Genomic DNA, 23,472 nt, shown 5'->3' on the forward strand with positions numbered 1-23,472 from the left:
TGCGGACAGGACAAATTGGATAAGATGGATGGCAGGTCTCGGTCAGATTTTTAAAAAACTGAATGCAAATTCACAAACTGCCATGGTGGAAATTGAGCTTGCGTTCTCTGGATTATTAGTCCAGACCCTACTGCCTAGATGGCATCCATATTGGAATGCAGTTATTACCAATACCAATCACTCATTTCAGTTCAAACAAACTTTGTAGGATTTCTGCTACCTTAAGAAACAAAACAAATATAACAGCAAATTGGATATCAATATCCTTTAATGTATTTACATTCTGGATATCTGTATTCAAAATGAGGATCACAAGAACGCTGGGATTTTAACAATTCCATAAGCCAACCAGCTGCCTCAAGAGTAACCTTGGTTGAGAGCATTTCATCACTGCAGAGCTTCAGAAATCTATCTACTTTCTGCTGGAGAGATGGAGACGAGCTGAATTTCCCTGCTAATAAGCGAGGCAGGATGTCCCTACAAATCTTTATAAAGTTCTGTGCCTCACTAATCTTCTCACAAGGGAAAAGGTCTGTTTTACAGTCTGAAGCCAAACAGGAGAAGACATCTTTTTTTCCAGATATTTCATGGACGAATGCTTTATCTGCAGAAACATAGCACAAGGAATCATAATGAGTGATTGAATATACACAAAAACAAAACTAGCTTGGCACTGAAAGAACAATCAATAAGGTTTAAATTGGTAAACATGTGCTTGTGGATTGAATGAGAGGGAGGCTTGGAATAAACTCAGAACCAATTCATTCAAGAATCAAGAATATTTAGTCCTTGTAACACTCAACCAGTATTTCTGTAACCACAGACAACACAAATTAAAAATGAGTTGAAATGTCTGTGCAGCAATGAGTATAGTGGCTGGGACTATAGGCTGGAAAGCCAAGGGCAACTCCATCACAGCTGTTCAGGGCAGCCCCGACCGGGCTTTCTGCCAATCTAACAGCTAATGACCTGCCGTTGGGATTGCCATCCCTTTAAGGGTAGAGAGCCAGCCTCCAAGAGCTGCCAATCAATTGGAGGGGCAGCAGTTCTTTAGCCTCAGTGCCACCACTGGGCACGTGGCCACTACTGGGACTGCACCTGGCTCAGAACAGCATCATTGACTCTGCCCTCATGGGTAAATGGCGGGGGGGTGGTGGTCACTGCGGCCAGTCAGGTAGGCCCTGGGGAAGGGTGGGGTGGTTGGTGAAGGCCGGGGATGTTACGTGGGCTGCCATTGCCATCAGGGACCCTTCCATGGGTCACAAAGTGCCCGGTTAGAAGGTACCCAAGCCTGCAAGGAGGCCACCAGGGTTCATCAAGTGATTCCTGGTGAGGGGCACTGGTAAAATTCCAGTGGTGGTGATAAGAGGCCCTTAATTCGCCATTTAAGTAGCACAATTAGCCTTTGAGCAATGGGAACGCCCTCCACTTCCCCTGCTGGTGTCTATAATATAACAGGGGAGCTGGAGGCAATCATGTATTGGGAAGAACCACACATAAAATGGATTACTGAGACATTGTTACAGAAAAATCAGACTGGGAGTTAAACATTATAGGATATAACATATTTAGAAAGGATAGAAAGGATAAAAAGGGAGGTGGCGTAGCTGTATTTATTAGAGATCTCAAAATAGCTGTATTGAAAAGGGTGTAGCTATCAGCAAGACAAAATTTTGGAAAGAGATAAAAGATAATAAAGGATCGATCATGCCAATAGGTATAGTCTATTGAGTCATGAAGATATAATAATTCTCATAATATTACTGGAATTTATTGTAAAATAGAGTAATAGTGGGATGTGTCTATAAGTGTCTGTCAGCATAATTTTCTGCCTGTCGGGCGGGCGGGGAGATGATCCCTGCCAGCGAAGCGGTCCGCACTGCCATTTTACATGGGCGGGCAGGTCCTTTAATTGGTTAAATGATCCTGTCAATGGCCTCAATTGGCCATTGACAGGTTGGCTGGCCCGCAGCTGATTTTGCTGCAGACCTGCCTTCCTGAAAATTTAAATGGGGCATCATTGTACACGTAGGTGCGTGGGCCCTGCCCCCTGCTCACCAACGGCAAAATTCTGCTCCGTGTGTGTGTGTGTATGTGTGTGTGTATGAGATTTAATTGAATTAGAGGCAGCTAGTCCGGGTGCTTTGATCAAAGAAGAGAGGGTAAATTTGAAATGTTAATTAGATAAACGTGGGGATGTTTAGAAACATAGGTGTCAAGGGAACATTTGCATTTTGAAATAAACCAGCCTAGATCGTTTTCAAAGGAGGGGTAAAATGTGTCACTAGCCAGGTGAAGTTTAGAAATGGTGTGTTTATTTTTCCCAAAGGTTACTGGTAAAACTTAGTGCTATGAGAGTGTTTTATTATCAGGGAGTTAAAGCCCAAAGACATAGCGAAACAATGGGTATTTGCATTCAAAGAAGAAGATGTATTTAAAGAAGGAGCAAGGGCTGTGTGTAAGGGGAGGCATTTTTAAGGTCTTACAAGTATGAAAAACCTTCAGCATCTAAGCCTCAAGCTGCTGTCTTCAAAGAAATGAAGTTAAGAAAACTCAACTTGTTCGGCGTATCGTGTTTCTTTGCCTGGGCCTTTTAAAATCTATATGTCTTACTGTTGGCATAACGAAAGTGTAACTGGGAATACAACTGAGTAGGGGACTTAGAAGTTATCATAGTAATAATTTGTAGATTTATGCATGTATTTAAAATCATTTCTCTTATTAATAAATGTTTAATCTAGTTTTATAAAAACCTATAAGACTTGGTGGTCTTACTGCTACTGAATTCAAGGCATGCATCTCGAAATTTATACAAATTGAAAATTAGTTGTGACAGTTCTTTCAAGCTTCCCTCTGGGATCTGACCAGCTCAGCATTTAACATCTGCTGTGTCATAACACTATAGACCACCTAATAGTAGAAGGCAGGTGGAGGAAAAATATGCAGACAAGTTGGAGAATTGAGTATTAAAAAACAAAAGTGATATTAATTGGACAGAGGAGGTAGGTGTAGGGGATAAAAGACTAGAGTTTTGGTGAAAAAAGAGATAAGCTATCAAAGCTTTTCACCTTGCACTCATCAGGATTGCTCGCAAGAATTTTCTAACCATAACGGGGAAACAATGATTTATACAGCATGAAAATAGAATGCTGATTTGTTGGCAAGTGGACTCTGGTGGAGGATTGCCATGGAGAATGCAGCATGGTACAGTTAACTGCTCAGCTTTGTTCAAATTCAAATGAGGCAAGCTGACTCTGATTGGTCAAGGCATTGCCCTGGGAATTGACCTGGTGAATGACTGGTTCCCTCAGCTTTTGTTTAGTTGAAAAAGCTGGTATATACCTGCTACAATGTGTGCAGGACTCTTTCCTAACCCTATGTTTGCATAGCCTAACAAGCGAAGCTTTGCTATTGGATCTAGTAATGGGCAATGAACCATGCATAAGAGAAGTAAAAGTAGGGATCATCTAGGCAATAGTCACCATAATATCATGAGCTTTGAGATGATGATGAAAATCAGGCTAACAGATTGGAGAAAAGCTGATTTTGAGGGGCTGAGAATAGAATTTGGGAAAATAAAATGGGAAGCACTATTGGCCAACAACATTTAAAATGGTGTACAATAGAGTACAGAAAATAGATATTCTGCTAAAAGGAAATCAGTTAAAAACTAGTGAGATCCCTTAGATGAATAAAGACATAAGAGAACAATTGAGGATAGGGAAAGAGGCCCATATTAATTACATAGACAACAGAGGAGTAAGAGAGAATGCAAACAGATTAGGAAAAAAGTCAAAATACAATTAGGATGCAAGAAACATAAAAAAATATACTTTTAAAAATTGTTTATGGGATCTGGGTGTTGCTGGCTGGGGCAGTATTTATTGCCCATCCCAAATTACCCTTGAGAAGATGGTGGTGAGCTGTCTTCTTGAACCGCTGCAATCTATGTGTTGTAGGAACACCCACAGTGCTGTTAGAGGGGGAGTACCAGGATTTTGGCCAAGCAACAGTGAAGGAACATGCACATCAGTAAAAAAGGAAAGCTTGAATGGCAATAGGACCATTAGGAATAGACAGGTATACCGCAAGTAAGCAGGGGCGTAGTGCTATAGTAGCGCAACGGAGCGCTGCTCCAGCACTTCTAACCAGGGCCCATGAGAGGGAGGTGCAGATAGTTCTGAACACTCGGGCTAGGGGGGCCCTGGGCTCGGTGTTTTAAATGGAGATCTGGTCATCCAAGTTGAGCAGCCAGAGCCTAGGACCTGACAGACTCGCTCAAAAAAAGTCATAACTTTCAGGGTGAGAGTTCTGATTTTTGAAAGCAATCTTTGGTTCATTTTCACTTGTGCTGCACTACTGCTGGGGAGGCTGGGGGGTTTGGGAAGTTTGGGTCAAGGGGAGGGGATGTTGGGCACTGGGAAGGTGGGAGGGGGCTTTGGGAGTGTTGGAGAGGTTTGGCGGGGGGAAGAATGAGGAAGAGGATGGAGGGGGAGGGTGGGGGGAGGACCAGGGGCACCTCCTAGTTAAAAGCTTTAATATTCACCACTGGATGGTAAACTCTCCTTTGCTGATTGGCCATTCGTTATATGCCCCACTTGATTTTTCCTTCCACTGATCTCAGTGAAATCTGCTCTATTAATTGTCTGACTGGATTTTCAATCTGTATGATTAGTGTTGATTTTTACCCTCACTGCCTCCAATATTGAAGTTTTGTTTCCAGGAGTACCACATACAGGGGGATTTGTCTCACTGATGGCAACAATCAAAACTGGCAGGAAATTCTCTTAGCCATGTGGGGCTGTGTGACTTGCAATGCTGAGGCGGCAGACGCAGGGACCATGTGGAATAAATTCTACCTACAGTATTGTGTGAGGCACAAGGGTTTGGCTAGGAGTTCCTGGAGTTTGAGTTCAGGCTGGACGATAAGAGTTGACCTGAATGGCTGGAGCTAATGGCGTGGCTATAAATCTGAAGCCTGGGAAGGTTAAGAGGGAAGGCCGGGTCCAGTGTCCCGGGACTCTTGCTGCTGCTGCTGAATGTCTCTGAGTCAATGTGCAGCAGCAACAACAGCAGTAACCCTCCTATACAGAACCTTGACTGTGTAAAAGAAAATACAGACCTTACAACTCCCTGCACACAGCTTTCTCATGAACAAGCGTTTCAGAGTCTTTGAACCTCAAAGTTCCTGCGATATAAAGCAGCATCAACATCCCCAAATACTTTGCTGCATTTGCCTACTGATTATTAATTCCTTAGCTTTGATGGCCTGAGGATATGAGATGCAGTATAACGTTTGCATTCCCTGCTGGCAGCTTTACATGGAACTTACAGCACAGAAACAGGCCATTTGGCCTACCCCATCTATGTTGGTGTTTATGTTCCACATAAGCATCCTGCAACCCTTCTTGATCACACCATCAGGGTAACATTCATCTTTTTTCTTCCTTATGTGTTTATGAAGCTCCTTGAATGTATCTATATTAGAATCATAGAATTGTCACAGCACAGAAGGAGGCCATTCAGCACATTGTCTGTGTCAGTTCTCTGCAACAGCAACTCGGCTAGTTCTACTCCTTGACCTTTTCCCTGTAGCCTTCAGATAATTATCCAGTTCCCTTTTGAAAACCGCAATTGAATCTGTCTCCACCGCACACTCTGGCAGTGCATTCCAGATCCAAACAACTTGTTGGATAAACAGGTTTTTCCTCTTGCTGCCTCTGGTTCTTTTGTTAATCATCTTTGTGTTCTCGACCTTCTGCTGATGGGAACAGTTTCTTCCCATTTACTCTATCCAGACATCTCATGATTTCGAACGCATCTGACAAATCTCCTCTCAATCTTCTTTCCTCCAAGGAGAATAGACCCAGCTTTGCCAATCTATCCACGTAACTGAAGTCTCTCATCCTTGGAACCATTCAACATATAAGATCCTGAGAGGTGCCGATGTTAAGAGGATGTTCCCTCTTGTGGGAGAATCTAGTACTAGAAGCCATTGTTTAAAAATAAGGGCCTGCTCATTTAGGACAGAGATGAGGAGAATTCTTTTCTCTCAGAGGATTGTGAGTCTTTGGAACTCTTCTTCAAAAGGCAGTGGAAGCAGAAATTGAATATTTTTAAGGCCGAGCTAGATAGATTCTTGTTAAGCAAGGGGGTGAAGTGCTTGTTAAGCAAGGGTAGGCAGGAATGTGGAGTTGGGGTTACAACCTGTTAGGGAGGGAATTTCAGGATTTTGACCCAGCGATATACTTCCAAGTCAGGATGGTGAGTAGCTTGGAGGAGATCTTCTAGATGGTGGTGCTCCCATGTGTCTGCTGCCCTTGTCCTTCTAGATGGTAGCAGTCATGGGTTTGAAAGGTCCTGTCCAAGGAGCCTTGGTGAGTTCCTGCAGTGCATCTTGTACTGCATGTTACACACTGCACCACTATTTGCCAGCGGTGGAGGGAGTGAATGTTTGTGGATGGGGTGCCAATCAAGTGGGTTGCTTTGTCCTGGATGGTTTGTAGTGTTTGTAGTGATTGTAGGTATAACCTTCCCTACTGCCTTTAGGGGTCACATGACTGTACTAACGAATGAGCCCTAAGCGCGGGTAATCTTAGGGGCGGAGCTTTCTAGTCGTGGACCTAGTTCAAGTTTGTAGCTTCTAAAGGAACTCTGTAATAAAGTTGTTTCAAGTAATAAACCTGTCTGGTACAAAAAGTTCATTACATTGGCGACGAGGATAAATAGCTCCGACACTGCACCTCGCCTTGTGAATATGAGTACATCAATTCTTAAGGAAAAAAAAGAAAAGTATACTCACCAGTCATGCCACTCTTCAGCAGAATCAACCTGTATGACTCGTCCATAAAAGACTGGAGCTAGTATATAGAGTGCCTGGTGTTTTATTTCATGGCAATGAAATAACAGCAGAGGAGAAGCAGAAAACAATTCTTTTAATTATCTGTGGTAGCGAGATATATAACCTCATCCGCAGTCTGACGGCCCTGAACCCACCCAATTTTAAATCTTTTAGCGAATTGGTAGACCTTGTGAAGACGCATTTTCAGCCAAAGCTGATTATACAGAGGTTTAAGTTTTACTCCAGAGTGGGGCCCCGGGAGAGTCCATCACAATTTATATAGTGATGTTGAAGCAGTTGACTGAGAATTTCAGACTTCAGAGATACTCTCAATGACATTTTGCAGGACCAGTTAGTTTGTGGTGTTCATGGCGATGCCATTCAGCTTCATTTACTTGCAGAAGTTAATATTAATCTGAAGCGCGCCATGGAAATAGCGCTAGCAATGGAGAGTGCAGAGAGGGACTCGCAGGTTTTAGAGTGTGCAACATGGCGCCATTCTTCAGTTGGGGCAGGAACCTACTGCCGGGTGTGGCGTGAAAACCAGAGAGACAGCAGCAGAGTGGGAGACAGTCTCTGCTACTCGAAAAACAAAAAGGCATAGTGGAAGCATCTCAGCAGCAATTCAGAAATAACCTGTTACTGATGTGGGGGTAACCAAGTAACGGAAACCTGCAGATTTAAGGAGGCAGAGTGCCATTACTGCCACAAAAAAGGGCATGTAATAATGTGTTGCAGGGCAAAATCGAGACAGCCAATCAGACAGCAGACCAAGATGATTGAAGTGCGCAATATATGAATCAAAAGCTGCTGATACTGATATCTATTCCCTATATAATGTCAAAGCAGTAAAAATTGAACCAATCATCGTCATCCTTCAAGTGATTGGGAAGCCTCTGGTCATGGAGGTAGACACGGGAGCCTTGACCACAGTGGTGAGAGAACACACATTTAAATACCTAAATGAAAGTACCCAACCACTGAATCTGGAGCAAACCATGGCTCAACTGAAGACCTACACTGGAGAGTCAATACCGGTAAAAGGCATCGCCACTGTACCTGTGTCCTAAAGGCAACAGACAGCCCTGCTTCCAGTGATCATTGTAACAGATGAAGATCTGAGTCTTCTAGGCTGCGATTGGTTACAAAAAGTTAAGCTCAACTGGTCAGAAATATTTCAAGCGAGAACAGGGGGAATTCCTGAGCTGTTAAAGAAGTACAACAGAGTATTTTGTGATGAATTGAAAAAGATAAGAGGCCTACAAGCAAAAATATATGTAGATTCGCAGGTGACAGCCCAGTTCCTTAAGGCCGGACTTGTGCCTATGCCCTAAAGGAGAAGGCGGATGCAGAAATGTGCCGCTAAGAGAAGTTAGGAATAATCCAGCCACTAATGGGTTTATTCAGTGAGAATAAAACCATTCTGCCAATAGTCTCAGCAAGAATTCAATGTTGGGCTTTGATTTGATTGGTGTATGAGTGCACCTTTATGCACCGTCCTAGTGTTCATATTGCAAATGCAGATGCACTCGTCTTCCGTTACCAGATAGCATTGTACATGTTCCAGTAACACAAGAAGTTGTGCTGGTATTGAATTTCTTGTCTCTTTGCTGGTCTGTGCAAAGCAAGTAAGGAATTGAACAAACAGTGATCCAATTTTGTCAAAAGTCCAAGACCAGGTATTGCAAGGGTTGTCAAATTCACCAGTGTCTGAAGAGATGAGACCATTCCATGCCCGTAAGACAGAGTTTAAGTTGTCAAGGTAGAATCTTGTTGTGGGGATCTAGAGTTGCATCCCATTGCAAGGAGGAAAACCACTCTTGACAGAGCTTTACATCCAGGCACATCAAAGATGAAGGTGCTTACGTGAAGCTAAGTCTGGTGGCCAGGCATAGACAGTGACATTGAAAGCATGGTCAAGAATTGTCTCCATTGTCAGCAACAACAGAAGTTGCCCGTTTCAGCTCCACTGCATCCGTGGGAGTGGACTGGTCGACCCTGGGTTAGGCTACATATAGACTATGTAGGTCCATTTTTAGGTAGCATGTTTTTATTGATCGTTGATGCGCATTCTAAATGGATGGATGTGTACGAAGTTAGATGACTGACATTGTGTGCAACTACTGAAAAGCTCCACCAATATTTTAGTACACGTGGTCTACCGGAAGCCAGTGTTTTGGATAAAGATACTGTCTTCACTTGTACAGAATTTCAGAGATTCATGAGTTTAAATGGAATTAAACATATTAAAACAGCGCCATATCATCCCTCATCAAATGGGTTAGCTGAAAGAGCTGTGCAAACTTTCAAATCAGGAATGAAGAAGTTATTCATAGGTACTTTAGAAAACTTGACTTTCCCGCTTTCTTCTCAATTATCCTATGACTCCTCATGCAACTACGGGTTCAACACCACCTGAATTACTGATGAAACGCTGCCTTTGTACACGTTTAAGTCCAGTTTTTCCAAACTTTGAGGGGAAGGTAGAGAGAAATCAGAGTAATCAGAAATTGATTCACGATATTTATAGCAAAGCTCAAAGATTCACTGTGGGAGAGACAGTTTTCATGCGGAATTTTGGAAATGGTCCTAGTTTGGTTCCTGGTATAATTGTCTCTGAAATAGACCCTTGTCATTCCAAGCATGAATGTAAGACCAGATTGTTCGAAAGCATGTGGATCATCAAAGGAGTAGAGACATTCCAACAACCAGCTATTCAGCCAGTGATTGGTGTTGAACCTTTAATCCCTGAGGTAACAGATTGAACTCGAATTGACATACCTGATGTCTCTGATAAAAACAAAAAAACTGTGGATGCTGGAATCCAAAACAAAAACAGAATTACCTGGAAAAACTCAGCAGGTCTGGCAGCATTGGCGGAGAAGAAAAGAGTTGATGTTTCGAGTCCTCATGACCCTTCGACCGAACTGAGTGAATCCAAGAAAGGGGTGAAATATAAGCTGGTTTAAGGTGTGTGTGGGGTGGGGGGTTGGGAGGGGGGTGGGGGTTTGGGTGGGGGGAGAGAAGTGGAGGGGGTTGGTGTGGTTGTAGGGACAAACAAGCAATGATAGAAGCAGATCATCAAAAGATGTCATAGACAACAGAACAAAAGAACACATAGGTGTTAAAGTTGGTGATATTATCTAAACGAATGTGCTAATTAAGAATGGATGGTAAGGCACTCAACCACCCCCACTAGAGTTATACCTTGAGTGCCCTACCATCCATTCTTAATTAGCACATTCGTTTAGATAATATCACCAACTTTAACACCTATGTGTTCTTTTGTTCTATTGTCTATGACATCTTTTGATGATCTGCTTCTATCACTGCTTGTTTGTCCCTACAACCACACCAACCCCCTCCACTTCTCTCCCCCCACCCAAACCCCCCCACCTTAAACCAGCTTACATTTCACCCCTTTCTTGGATTCACTCAGTTCGGTCGAAGGGTCATGAGGACTCGAAACATCAACTCTTTTCTTCACCGCCGATGCTGCCAGACCTGCTGAGTTTCTCCTGGTAATTATGTTTTTGTACCTGATGTCTCTGTTGAATTACATAATCCTGAACTGCCAGGGCCTAAGGATGTCCCTGATGCTGCAATTCCTGATCATGTCAATCTAGTGGGAGAATCGCAAGTGGTGGAGCTACACTACTCTAACCGAATTAGCAAACCACCTCAGAGACTTAATCTTTAATAACATGACCTGTGTATATATGTATATGTTGCGGATTAAGATATTTTTTGTCAATAGGAAATGTAAAAAAAACTAGAGGGAGGAAATGTAGTGATTGTAGGTATAACCTTTCTGACTGCCTTTAGGGGCCACGTGTACTGACGAGTGAGCCCTAAGCGCAGGTTATCTTAGGGACAGATCTTTCTAGTTGGGGACCTGGTTCAAGCATGTAACTTCTAAAGGAGCTCTGTAATAAAGTTATCTGTTTCAAGTAAGAAACCTGTCTGGTATAACAAGTTCACTACAGTGTTGTTGGAGCTGCACTCATCCAAGCAAGTGGAGAATATTCCATCACACTCCTGACTTGTGTCTTATAGATGGTGGACAGGCTTTGGGGAGTCAGGAAGTGAGTTACTTGCCGCAGGATTCCTAGCCTCTGACTTGCTCTTGTAGCCATTGTGTTTATATAGCTAGTCTAGTTCAGTTTCTGGTTAATGATAATCCCCAGGATGTTAATAGTGGGGGATTCCTTGATGGTGATGCCATTAAATGTCAAGGGGCGCTTGTTAGATTCTCTCTTGTTGGAGATGATCATTGCTTGGCACTTGTGAGGCAAAAATACTGCTTGCCACTTGTTAGCCCAAGCCTAGATATTGTCCAGGTCTTGCTGCATTTGGACATGGACTGCTTCAGTAGCTGAGGAGTCAGATTGGTAATGGTGCTGAACATTGTGCAACCATCAGCGAACATCCCCACTTTTGACCTTATGATGGAAGCAAGGTCATTGATGAAGCAGCTGAAGATGATTGGGCCTAGGACACTATCCTGAGGAATACCTACAGTGGTGTTCTGGAACTGAGATGATTGACCATCAACAGCCAAACCATCTTCTTTGGCATTAGGTATGACTCCATCCAGAAGAGAGTTTCACCCCTGATTCCCCTTGACTCCAGTTTTGCTCGGATTCTTTCATGCCACACTTGGTCAAATGCTGCCTTGATGTCAAGGGCAGTCACTCTCAACTCACCTCTGGAGTTCAGCTCTTTTGTCCATGTTTGAACCAAGGCTGTAATGAGGTCAGAAGATGAGTGACCCTGGCAGAACCCAAACTGACCATCAGTGAGCTAGTTATTGCTAAGCAAGTGCTGCTGTTGATAACCCCTTCCATCGCTTCACTGCTGATCGAGAGTAAGCTGATGTGGCTATAATTGGCTGGTTGGATTTGTTCTGCTTTTTGTGTACGGGGCATACCTGGGCAATTTTCCACATTGTCGGGTAGCTGCAGTAGATGTAATTTATCTGGCTTTGCAAAAGGTCTTCGATAAGGTGCTCCATAATAGACTAATGATTGAGGCCAAAGAAAGCACAGCTATGGGGACAAATGGCAGAATGGATCACTAGCTGGTTTCAGGACAGTAAGCAGAGATTGGGATAAAAGGTAGTTATTAGAAGTAGCAGAAGGTGGGAAGTGATGTTCCACAAGGATCAGTACTGGGGCCATTGCTGTTCACAATTTACATAAACTATTTGGACTTTGGAATCAGAAACAGTTTCTAAATTTGTGATGGCACCAATTTGGGGGATAGTCAATACTGAGGAAGACTGCAACAAATTACAGGAAGGCATTAATAAACTTGCAGAATAAAGTTCAATGCCGATAAATGTGAGCCACTACATTTTGATAGGAAGGATATGAAGGATATTGCTTCGAAGGTGGGTGCCTCAGTGGGGTACAGGAACAAAGTATCTCAGAATACAAATACTTCAGTCACTAAAAGTTGTGCCATAGGTTAGCAAGGCCATAAAAAAGCAAATAAAGAACTAGGCTTTATTTCTAAATGCATAGAATTGAAAAATAGGCAAATTACCCTAAACCTGTATCAAACCTTGGTTAGACCAAACTTAAATATACCATGTGCAGTTCTGGTCCTCAAATTATAAAAAAGGATATAGAGGCACTGGAGTGAGTGCAGAGAAGATTTACAAGGATAATACCAGGATAATATCAGAGATGCATAGATATATGTGAGGAAAGGATGAATAGGCTGGGCCACTTTCTTTTGAAAAAGGTGGCCAAGGGGTGACATAATAGAAGTCTTCAAAAATTATGAAAGAGAATGTTTATGATTATGAGAGAGAATGTTTCCACTGTGGGGAAGAACATAACTAGAAGCCATTGATAAAAGATAGTCACCAAGAAATCCAACAGGGAATTCAGAAGAAACTTCTTTACCCAAGGAGTAGTGAGAATATGGAAATCACTACCACAGTTAAAACAAATAATATAGAATTAATTTAAGGAGAAGCGAGACAAGCATCTGAGGGAGAGGATTACAATTACAGATTTAGATGAGGAGAATGGGAGGAGGCTTGAGTGGAACATAAATGCCATCATGGACTGGTTGGACTGAATAGCCTTTTTCTGTTCCATTATTCCTATGTAAAATTATGGAAGTGAATTTCCATTGGGATTCTCCTGCTTGTCCATTGTAACTTTGGTGAAGAGCTGCAGAAACCCCAGAAAATCACGAATGGTGTGACATCAGTGTAAATAAGGATTGTTCTCACTTTTCAAGCTAAAAGATAGACCTGGCACATTTTGATGAAGACAATATCTCTACCACTTGCTGACGTTGTGTTTTAAAGAATAATTGCCGGAATTGTTATATTCTGTGACTGCGTGAGGAAAAGAAAAAATGTTGACAACCTCAGGACTTCAGAAAGTTCTTTACAACTCCTAAAGTACTTTTTGACATGTAATCACTGTTGCACTTTGAAAACACTGCAGTCAAATTTGGACACAACCAGCTCCCACAAACAACAATGTAATAATGACCAGATAATCTTCTTTTTGTGATGTTGATTGAGTGATAAATATTGGCTAGGACACCAGGGATAACTCCCGGTTCTTCTTCATTATAGTGCCATGGGATCTTCACTTTAACATCTCACCTGAAAGGCAGCACCTCCAACACTGCAGCACTCCCTCTGGTATGTCAGACTAGATTTCTGGGCTCAATGTTCTGGTGTGGGATTTGAACCCCGCAACCTTCTGACCCAGATGTGGAAGTACCTGGGCTACATGGGGGTATATGAGTTTCCTCTAGATATTTGAGTTCCGACGGGGAAATGCGGTTTCTCATCTGGTTCTACCGTGTGATCCTATTGCTGATTTTCATATATCAGTTTTTATTAGGTAGCCAGAAAATTGAACATGTTGTTATACTGCTGTGAATATGAATCAGTCTTAGTGAATGTTTATATAATGCATCAGCTTCTCATTAAGTTCTTTGGGTTTGTTCGCTTTAATTTTATGGTTTTTTTCACGTATTTGCCATATCAGGCATGGTTAATGATAGGGTTTAAATTAAAGTTGACATCACTTTCAGTCAGGAACATAGGACATAGGAGCAGGAGTAGGCCATTCAGCCCCTTTGAGCCTGCTCTGCCATTCACGTAGAGTTAAAGGTGAATAGCCAAAGTTGCCACCTGGGCTGTGCTGCTCTGCCATTAGTTTTATGAAAATGGCACCTCACTTTCTGCTTCATTATTGAAATTTATTGAATGGCATGTAGTTGCTGTACTTGCATGACAAGTACAAATTAAACTCTTAAAGTTAGTTAGTTCTTGTCATTATCCAAGTACCCTTTCAACAATGTGAGAATTTAATTGCTACATGTCAACAACTCTGGCACTGAAAGTTAACAATGCCAAGTATGGATCAATTCTCATGTATTAAATGGTTGCTGGAGATTCTTTTTAAATAAACAAAAATTTAAATTAAAAGACTTTTTCACTCCTTTCTCTCATAATCCAATCTTTTTACCCTACTGAATTTCACTGGGACTGATATGTGTTCACTAAGAAAAGAAAGCCAGCACTTCAACTAACATTGAGTTCATTGATCAGATAACAGAGAGGGTTGATGAGGGTAATGCGGTTCTTGCTTTCATGCTCACATTTCTGTCCTCAGCCTGCTACAATGTTACAGTGAAGCCCAATGCAAGCTGTAGGAACAGCATCTTATCTCTTCTGATTAGGTACTTTACAGCCTTCTGAACTCAACAGAGAGTTTGAAAACTTCAGACCATGAACTCTGTCCTCCTTTTTGAAACATTTTCCCTCAAATGCCCGTCTGTATAAAGTTTGCATATCTTTGCTTTCAGACAGTTTATTCTGCTATTAACACCTACTCTGGGCCAATGCTTTGTTTCTTTAATACCATCATTACCACTCCCTTTGCCTTTTGTTCCATGATATCTTTGTCATTTAATCTCTCATGACCTCTAACCTATCTCTGATCTTCCTTTGGCTCCACCTGACCCTCCCCCCTTTTTCAATAGCATGAACCCCATCACATTTCCACCTCTCCTCAATTCCAAAGAGGAGCCATATTGGACTCAAAACATTAACTCCGTTTCTCTCTCCACAGGTACTGCCAAACCTGCTGACTTTTTCTAGCACTTTCTGTTTTTATTTCAGATCTCCAGCATCTGCAGTATTTTACTTCTATCACTTTAAGTTAGTCTGCTGCACATATCACTTACTTTCAGACATACTCCTTTTAATTTTAAACTATACTTTGCTTTATACATATTTATTCAAACCTATTTGAATTGATGATAAGGTTAGGAGACATGGGCAAAAACAGGATTAAAATATGTTTTAAAAGAAGAGCAGAATTTGAACATAGTCTCATGTTCTAACTGTTTCTATTGAAGTGCAAAAGCCAGGCTTCAAGCAAAGATAAGGACCTGGAATATGAAAGAGCCCATATATCTTACAGAATGAGAATTCATTAAATGAGGATGATAAAATGTATGGGTAAATGAAAGGAAATCGTACAATGAGATGAAGTTCACTCACCCATGTTAATCAATAGTATGACTTTGCTCACGTGCCTCATAAGGGCCTTTGGATTAGTGATTTGTGGCTCACAAAGATGTAAAAAGTTGGTGAATTATAGCAGAACTTCTTTGAGCCAGAGAACTATATACTCGCTATACACTGTTTTCCCAATGGAGCTTTGAATTATGCGCACACCATCTAATTATCATTGAATGAACTCACCTAAGGCTAACTTGCTAATAAGCTTAGCTAATATGCTGGATTTGGATTGTCACATTTAAATAGCATTTTTGCAAATTATATTTTTCATGCTACATTGGGCAGAATCGTCCCAGGTGTGCACTAAGTGCGGTAACGGGTGGGTAAAACAATATTTTACCCGCCGGCTGCGATGGGTGGTTTTCACACTGTATCGCCCCAAACCCGCCACAGTATTTATGCGTTCCTGGGAAACATGTCACTTCCGTTGTGGGTGGGCTCCGATCCACGCCGTCACCTCACTGATCATCATGCCAGGCACCACATTTAAAGTGCAGCCAAGCTCAGTGTTTCCAGCCCAGGACTGCAGCAAAGAAGACATGGCCATGAAATGCAAGAAAACTGCAGCCTCGAGCACCTTTTGGACGCTGTGGAGACCCACTGTGATGTCCTCTACCCTTGCTTTGACCACAGGAGGGGCAGTTACATTACCACTCCGGCTTGGTAGGTGATGGCAGTGGTGATCAGTGCCAATGCTGCATAGAAGAGGTTGGTCATCCAATGCAAATAGAGGATGAATGATCTCATCCATGCATCCAGTATATGGCATCCATCTCAGCACTCTAAACTCACGCACACATGCCCATCACATATTTGTTGGCATCCCACTCACTGCCAGTTCAAGGGACATCACCAATATTCTCGCACACATACCCTCAAATGTCCATCTGGCCTTAACTCCTCTGGAGACTGCCTTCTCAGCCCTCACCATCATGAGGCCACTTGCACAGATCAACATGTGCCCCCACACACATCCTGGGATACTCTCCTCCAGTACAGCCCTCGTCTTGCAGCCTCTTCCCTTGCCTGAGGCCACTTCTCCTCCTTCGCCAAGCAAGCCCTAGCCCTGCAGCCATTGAAAAGCTACCCACATATGGCTGATCTGGTACGTAGAGACCTGCCATGAGCCCCACTAAAAGTAATGTGGTGCTGTCCGTGAAGCCTGGTGCTGATGACTGCAAGTGCTGACCGAAGCAAGGTAGAAAAACAAACCTTGAAGTCCAAAGCGAAGTGCAGCCTGCCAAGTGCACATCGCTTATATGCTGTTGTGAAACGCGTCGGTGTGTTTTCCCGCTGACATGGGCGGACGATTGGGGATGAGGGGGTGCGGAGGATGAGTCCAGCGGGTAGGCCTAATAACGATATGCTGACATATTACAATGAGGTTCCCGATGTCTTATGGCAGAAAACATGGCCTGCCATCGACGGGCTGAGCAGATGATCATGAACTGGTTTCATGCCGTCGTGAAACCGATCGCGTCATATTATTCAATCATGCCCCCGAACACGCTTGACGCCAGCGGGCATGGAAAATCCTGGCACTGGGAAAGATCTTACCTGTGTTAGGCGGGCTGGGCAGGTGCAGGCGGGGGTGGGTGCAGAACCGATCACTGCCCGTGATTGCTGCGCACCGCCACTTTACATGGGCGGGCCAATTAAGACCCGCCCAGCGTGACGCATGGCTGCTACCTGTGCGGGCGGGGGGAGGAGGGAGAGTCGGGGCCTGCACTCTTGCGGGCATGTGCGGAGATTCCTGACGCACAGAACTGCCTCAGGGAGATTAAGTTGATAGTACAAATTTTTAATAAATGATCTGAAAAATTATTTAAACATGTCCCCTCATGTGACAATGTCACATGAGCTGGGACATGTTTGTGCATTTCGCAAATTTTATTTAATTATTTAATTAAACCTTCATGAAACTTTATCCCGCCTGTGGATGAGGTTTCCTGAAAAACGCAAAGGCTGCTTAGGTTCTTCGCTTGCCCATCAACCTTAAGGATGGACAGGCAGCCCTGTTAATTAGTTAAGTTATTTTCCTAATGGTCTTAATAGGCCTTTGACAGTTCAGCGGGTGTGCAGCTGCCTCCAGCTCATGCCCACTGAACAAAATATCTAAATACAAAAAAAAACAAAAAGAAACTGCGGATGCTGGAAATCCAAAACAAAAACAGAATTACCTGGAAAAACTCAGCAGGTCTGGCAGCATCGGCGGAGAAGAAAAGAGTTGACGTTTCGAGTCCTCATGACCCTTCGACAGAACTTGAGTTCGAGTCCAGGAAAGAGCTGAAATATAAGCTGGTTTAAGGTGTGTGTGTGGGGGGCGGAGAGATAGAGAGACAGAGAGGTGGAGGGGGTTGGTGTGGTTGTATGGACAAACAAGCAGTGATAGAAGCAGATCATCAAAAGATGTCAACGACAATAGTACAATAGAACACATAGGTGTTAAAGTTAAAGTTGGTGATATTATCTAAACGAATGTGCTAATTAAGAATGGATGGTAGGGCACTCAAGGTATAGCTCTAGTGGTTTTTTTTTTAATAATGGAAATAGGTGGGAAAAGGAAAATCTTTATAATTTATTGGAAAAAAAAAAGAAGGGGGAAACAGAAAGGGGGTGGGGATGGGGGAGGGAGCTCATGACCTAAAGTTGTTGAATTCAATATTCAGTCCGGAAGGCTGTAAAGTCCCTAGTCGGAAGATGAGGTGTTGTTCCTCCAGTTTGCGTTGGGCTTCACTGGAACAACGCAGCAAGCCAAGGACAGACATGTGGGCAAGAGAGCAGGGTGGAGTGTTAAAATGGCAAGCGACAGGGAGGTTTGGGTCATTCTTGCGGACAGACCGCAGGTGTTCTGCAAAGCGGTCACCCAGCTTACGTTTGGTCTCTCCAATGTAGAGGAGACCACATTGGGAGCAACGAATGCAGTAGACTAAGTTGGGGGAAATGCAAGTGAAATGCTGCTTCACTTGAAAGGAGTGTTTGGGTCCTTGGACGGTGAGGAGAGAGGAAGTGAAGGGGCAGGTGTTGCATCTTTTGCGTGGGCATGGGGTTGTGCCATAGGAGGGGGTTGAGGAGTAAGGAGTGATGGAGGTGTGGACCAGGGTGTCCCGAAGGGAGCGATCCCTACGGAATGCCGATAAGGGGGGTGAAGGGAAGATGTGTTTGGTGGTGGCATCATGCTGGAGTTGGCGGAAATGGCGGAGGATGATCCTTTGAATGCGGAGGCTGGTGGGGTGATAAGTGAGGACAAGGGGGACCCTATCATGTTTCTGGGAGGGAGGAGAAGGAGTGAGGGCGGATGCGCGGGAGATGGGCCGGACACGGTTGAGGGCCCTGTCAACGGCCGTGGGTGGAAAACCTCAGTTAAGGAAGAAGGAGGACATGTCAGAGGAACTGTTTTTGAATGTAGCATCATCGGAACAGATGCGACGGAGGCGAAGGAACTGAGAGAATGGGATGGAGTCCTTACAGGAAGTGGGGTGTGAGGAGCTGTAGTCGAGATAGCTGTGGGAGTCGGTGGGTTTGTAATGGATATTGGTGGACAGTCTATCACCAGAGATTGAGACAGAGAGGTCAAGGAAGGGAAGGGAAGTGTCAGAGATAGACCACGTGAAAATGATGGAGGGGTGGAGATTGGAAGCAAAATTAATAAATTTTTCCAAGTCCTGACGAGAGCATGAAGCGGCACCGAAATAATCATCGATGTACCGGAGAAAGAGTTGTGGAAGGGGGCCGGAGTAGGACTGCAACAAGGAATGTTCCACATACCCCATAAAGAGACAGGCATTGCTGGGGCCCATGCCTGACATTGTCATCAAACCCGCTGACAAGGGTGGTGCTGTTGTTGTCTGGCGCACTGACCTCTACCTCGCGGAGGCTGAGCGTCAACTCGCAGACACTTCCTCCTACCTCTCCCTGGACCATGACCCCACCACTGAACATCAAGCCACTGTTTCCAGGACTGTCACTGACCTCATCTCCTCTGGGGATCTCCCTCCCACAGCTTCCAACCTGATAGTCGCCCAACCTCGGACGGCCCGCTTCTATCTCCTACCCAAAATCCACAAACAGAACTGCCCTGGTAGACCGATCGTCTCAGCTTGCTCCTGCCCCACAGAACTCATTTCTCGTTATCTTGACTCCCTTCTCTCTCCCCTTGTCCAGTCCCTTCCCACCTAATCCGTGATTCCTCTGACACCTTACGTCACATCAACAATTTCCAGTTCCCTGGCCCCTACCGCTTCCTCTTCACCATGGACGTCCAATCCCTCTACACCTCCATCCCCCACCAGGATGGTCTGAGGGCCCTTAGCTTCTTCCTCGAACAGAGGCCCGAACAATCCCCATCCACCACTACTCTCCTCCGTCTGGCTGAACTTGTTCTCACGCTGAACAATTTCTCCTTCAACTCCTCTCACTTCCTCCAAATAAAAGTTGTGGCTATGGGTACCCGCATGGGCCCCAGCAATGCCTGTCTCTTTATGGGGTATGTGGAACATTCCTTGTTGCAGTCCTACTCCGGCCCCCTTCCACAACTCTTTCTCCGGTACATCGATGATTATTTCGGTGCCGCTTCATGCTCTCGTCAGGACTTGGAAAAATTTATTAATTTTGCTTCCAATCTCCACCCCTCCATCATTTTCACGTGGTCCATCTCTGACACTTCCCTTCCCTTCCTTGACCTCTCTGTCTCAATCTCTGGTGATAGACTGTCCACCAATATCCATTACAAACCCACCGACTCCCACAGCTATCTCGACTACAGCTCCTCACACCCCACTTCCTGTAAGGACTCCATCCCATTCTCTCAGTTCCTTCGCCTCCGTCGCATCTGTTCCGATGATGCTACATTCAAAAACAGTTCCTCTGACATGTCCTCCTTCTTCCTTAACTGAGGTTTTCCACCCACGGTCGTTGACAGGGCCCTCAACCGTGTCCGGCCCATCTCCCGCGCATCCGCCCTCACTCCTTCTCCTCCCTCCCAGAAACATGATAGGGTCCCCCTTGTCCTCACTTATCACCCCACCAGCCTCCGCATTCAAAGGATCATCCTCCGCCATTTCTGCCAACTCCAGCATGATGCCACCACCAAACACATCTTCCCTTCACCCCCCTTATCGGCATTCCGTAGAGATCGCTCCCTTCGGGACACCCTGGTCCACTCCTCCATCACCCCTTACTCCTCAACCCCCTCCTATGGCACAACCCCATGCCCACGCAAAAGATGCAACACCTGCCCCTTCACTTCCTCTCTCCTCACCGTCCAAGGACCCAAACACTCCTTTCAAGTGAAGCAGCATTTCACTTGCATTTCCCCCAACTTAGTCTACTGCATTCGTTGCTCCCAATGTGGTCTCCTCTACATTGGAGAGACCAAACGTAAGCTGGGTGACCGCTTTGCAGAACACCTGCGGTCTGTCCGCAAGAATGACCCAAACCTCCCTGTCGCTTGCCATTTTAACACTCCACCCTGCTCTCTTGCCCACATGTCTGTCCTTGGCTTGCTGCATTGTTCCAGTGAAGCCCAACGCAAACTGGAGGAACAACACCTCATCTTCCGACTAGGGACTTTACAGCCTTCCGGACTGAATATTGAATTCAACAACTTTAGGTCATGAGCTCCCTCCCCCATCCCCACCCCCTTTCTGTTTCCCCCTTCTTTTTTTTTTCCAATAAATTATAAAGATTTTCCTTTTCCCACCTATTTCCATTATTAAAAAAAAAACCACTAGAGCTATACCTTGTGCCCTACCATCCATTCTTAATTAGCACATTCGTTTAGATAATATCACCAACTTTAACTTTAACACCTATGTGTTCTATTGTACTATTGTCGTTGACATCTTTTGATGATCTGCTTCTATCACTGCTTGTTTGTCCCTACAACCACACCAACCCCCTCCACCTCTCTGTCTCTCTATCTCTCCGCCCCCCACACACACACACCTTAAACCAGCTTATATTTCAGCTCTTTCCTGGACTCGAACTCAAGTTCTGTCGAAGGGTCATGAGGACTCGAAACGTTAACTCTTTTCTTCTCCGCCGATGCTGCCAGACCTGCTGAGTTTTTCCAGGTAATTCTGTTTTTGTTTTAAAATATCTAAATGACGCGTGATGATGTTGGGATGCATGTCTGACGTCATCGTGCGTCATTTTGCGTGTTGGCGTGTTGGGCCCGCCCCCCCAAGCTGATGGCAATATTCTGGCCATTATGTTCTTATAAAGAGGAACCTTATATGTTAAAATGTATTCGAGTAGAAGTAATGACAATTAATGATCCAGGAGCCTGTTGAGCAGGGACAAGTTGCGCAAATGCAGGAATGATGAATGCTATAAATCAGCACAATAAAATGTATCAGAAATTCAAAATATATATATAAGTAATGTAAACTTATAAAAAAAACAATTGATATAACAAACTATGGTTATATAGTGCCTTTAACATCATAAAACTTCCCAAGATGCTTCATAGGAGCATTATCAAACAAAATTTGACACTGAACCATATAAGGAGACATTAGTATAGTCGCCCAAAGTACTTGGTAAAAGTGTAGCGTTTTAATGAGTGTCTTAAGGGAGGAACAAGAGGTAGAGAGGTTGAGGGAGGGAATTAACTTAGGTCCTTGGCTGCTGAAAGCTTGGCCACCGATGATGAGCCAATTAAAATCTGAGATGTGCAAGAGGCCAGCATTGGAAGAGCACAGTTACCTTGGAGTGCTGTCAAGCCAGAGGAGATTACAGCCACAGGAACAATAGAGGCCATGTAGGGATTTCGAAATAAGGATGAGAATTTTAAAGTAGAGACATTGCTTAACTGGGAGTCAGTGTAGATCAATGAGCAGATGGGTGAACAGGGCTTGATGTGAGTTAGGAGAGAGGCAGCAGAGTTTTGGATGAGCTCAAGTTTATGAAAGGTAGAAGACAAGATTCTGACTAAGAGTGGAGTCTGGAGGTAGCAAAGGCATGGATGAAGGTTTCAGCAGCAGGTGAGCTGAAGCAGGGTTGGAACCAGGCATTGTTATGGAGGTGAAGTAAGTGACCTGGTGTGCATATATAGTTGGAAGCTCATCTCAGGATCAAATATAATCCCAAGACCATGAATAGAATGGCTCACCCTCAGAAATTGTCAGGGAGGGTGATGGAGTAACAGAAATGAATTGTACAAAAACATTACAAAATGTAGGCAGTAATTAATGGTAATAGGCGGTAACATGGCCTGTTAACTAAAAAAGTCACAGCAAGAATACCTACCTTCCTGTTTGTCAATGATACCTATTGTGCTGGTGTCAGTGATGTAAAGACGTCCATCCTCAAAAGTGCCAAACATGTCATCATGGATGCTGGTATAGTAGAAGAAATAATTCAAGTCATTGTTTCTCAGGGAGTGAGTAATTTGCAGGAGCTGGTGGGCTATGTCTGCAGCAATCTCCAGAGAGGCATTATAAAACTCTCTGATAGGATTAATCCAAGGAGTCACAATTACTCGACCACAAGATCCAAAGTATCGAACAAATGGCCATCCTTCTGCCCCTGGAAAAAGCTGAAAGAATACCACTGTCAATTTTGCAGGACAGTAATGGATTTTTTGTAATTCTTACTAATTTAAAGAATTGTTAAGCAGTTCTGTCCCTTGCAAAACGATACGGTAATTAAAGGAGGTTAATGATGTATAGCTGATGGAGTTGGTGCTGCCACTTTGCCTTCAAGAGGGAGTTGGACTGGTTCTTGACTGGGTCAGTGATTGGTCCATGTGATTTCCTGAACTGGTTTTAGTCACTGGAGAGGAACTTCCTTTTGTTTATTGGTCTAGGGATTTTCTCTGTTCTTTGCTATAACTGCATGTTAACTCTCCATTATTCATGTACAAGGACACTGAAATTATAGAATCATAGAATGGTTACAGCACAGTAGGAGGCCATTCGGCCTGCCATGTTCATGGCTCACAGCAAAAGCAACTCATGTTGTCCTACTAACCCACCTATTCCCTGTAGCACTACTGCAGCCTGTGGGTGTTTATGGATAGCATTGCAATCCCAGACAACCATATCTACAGTAAGTCTCTGCA

General features: G+C 43.9%; 1 protein-coding gene across 1 annotated transcript in view; it reads right to left on the reverse strand.

Moving 5' to 3' along the window:
- Positions 1-250: 250 nt before the first annotated feature.
- Positions 251-23,472, reverse strand: part of dipk2b (divergent protein kinase domain 2B) — a 38,755-nt gene continuing 15,533 nt past the window's right edge. The window contains exons 4-5 of the mRNA XM_041210661.1: positions 22,659-22,947; positions 251-604 (exon numbers count right to left, since the gene is read on the reverse strand). Of these exons, the coding sequence (XP_041066595.1) occupies positions 258-604; positions 22,659-22,947 (636 nt within the window). The 3' untranslated portion in view covers positions 251-257. The remainder of the gene's footprint in view (positions 605-22,658; positions 22,948-23,472) is intronic.

The sequence above is a fragment of the Carcharodon carcharias genome, chromosome 18 (assembly GCF_017639515.1).
Source record: "Carcharodon carcharias isolate sCarCar2 chromosome 18, sCarCar2.pri, whole genome shotgun sequence".
NCBI lineage: Eukaryota > Metazoa > Chordata > Chondrichthyes > Lamniformes > Lamnidae > Carcharodon > Carcharodon carcharias.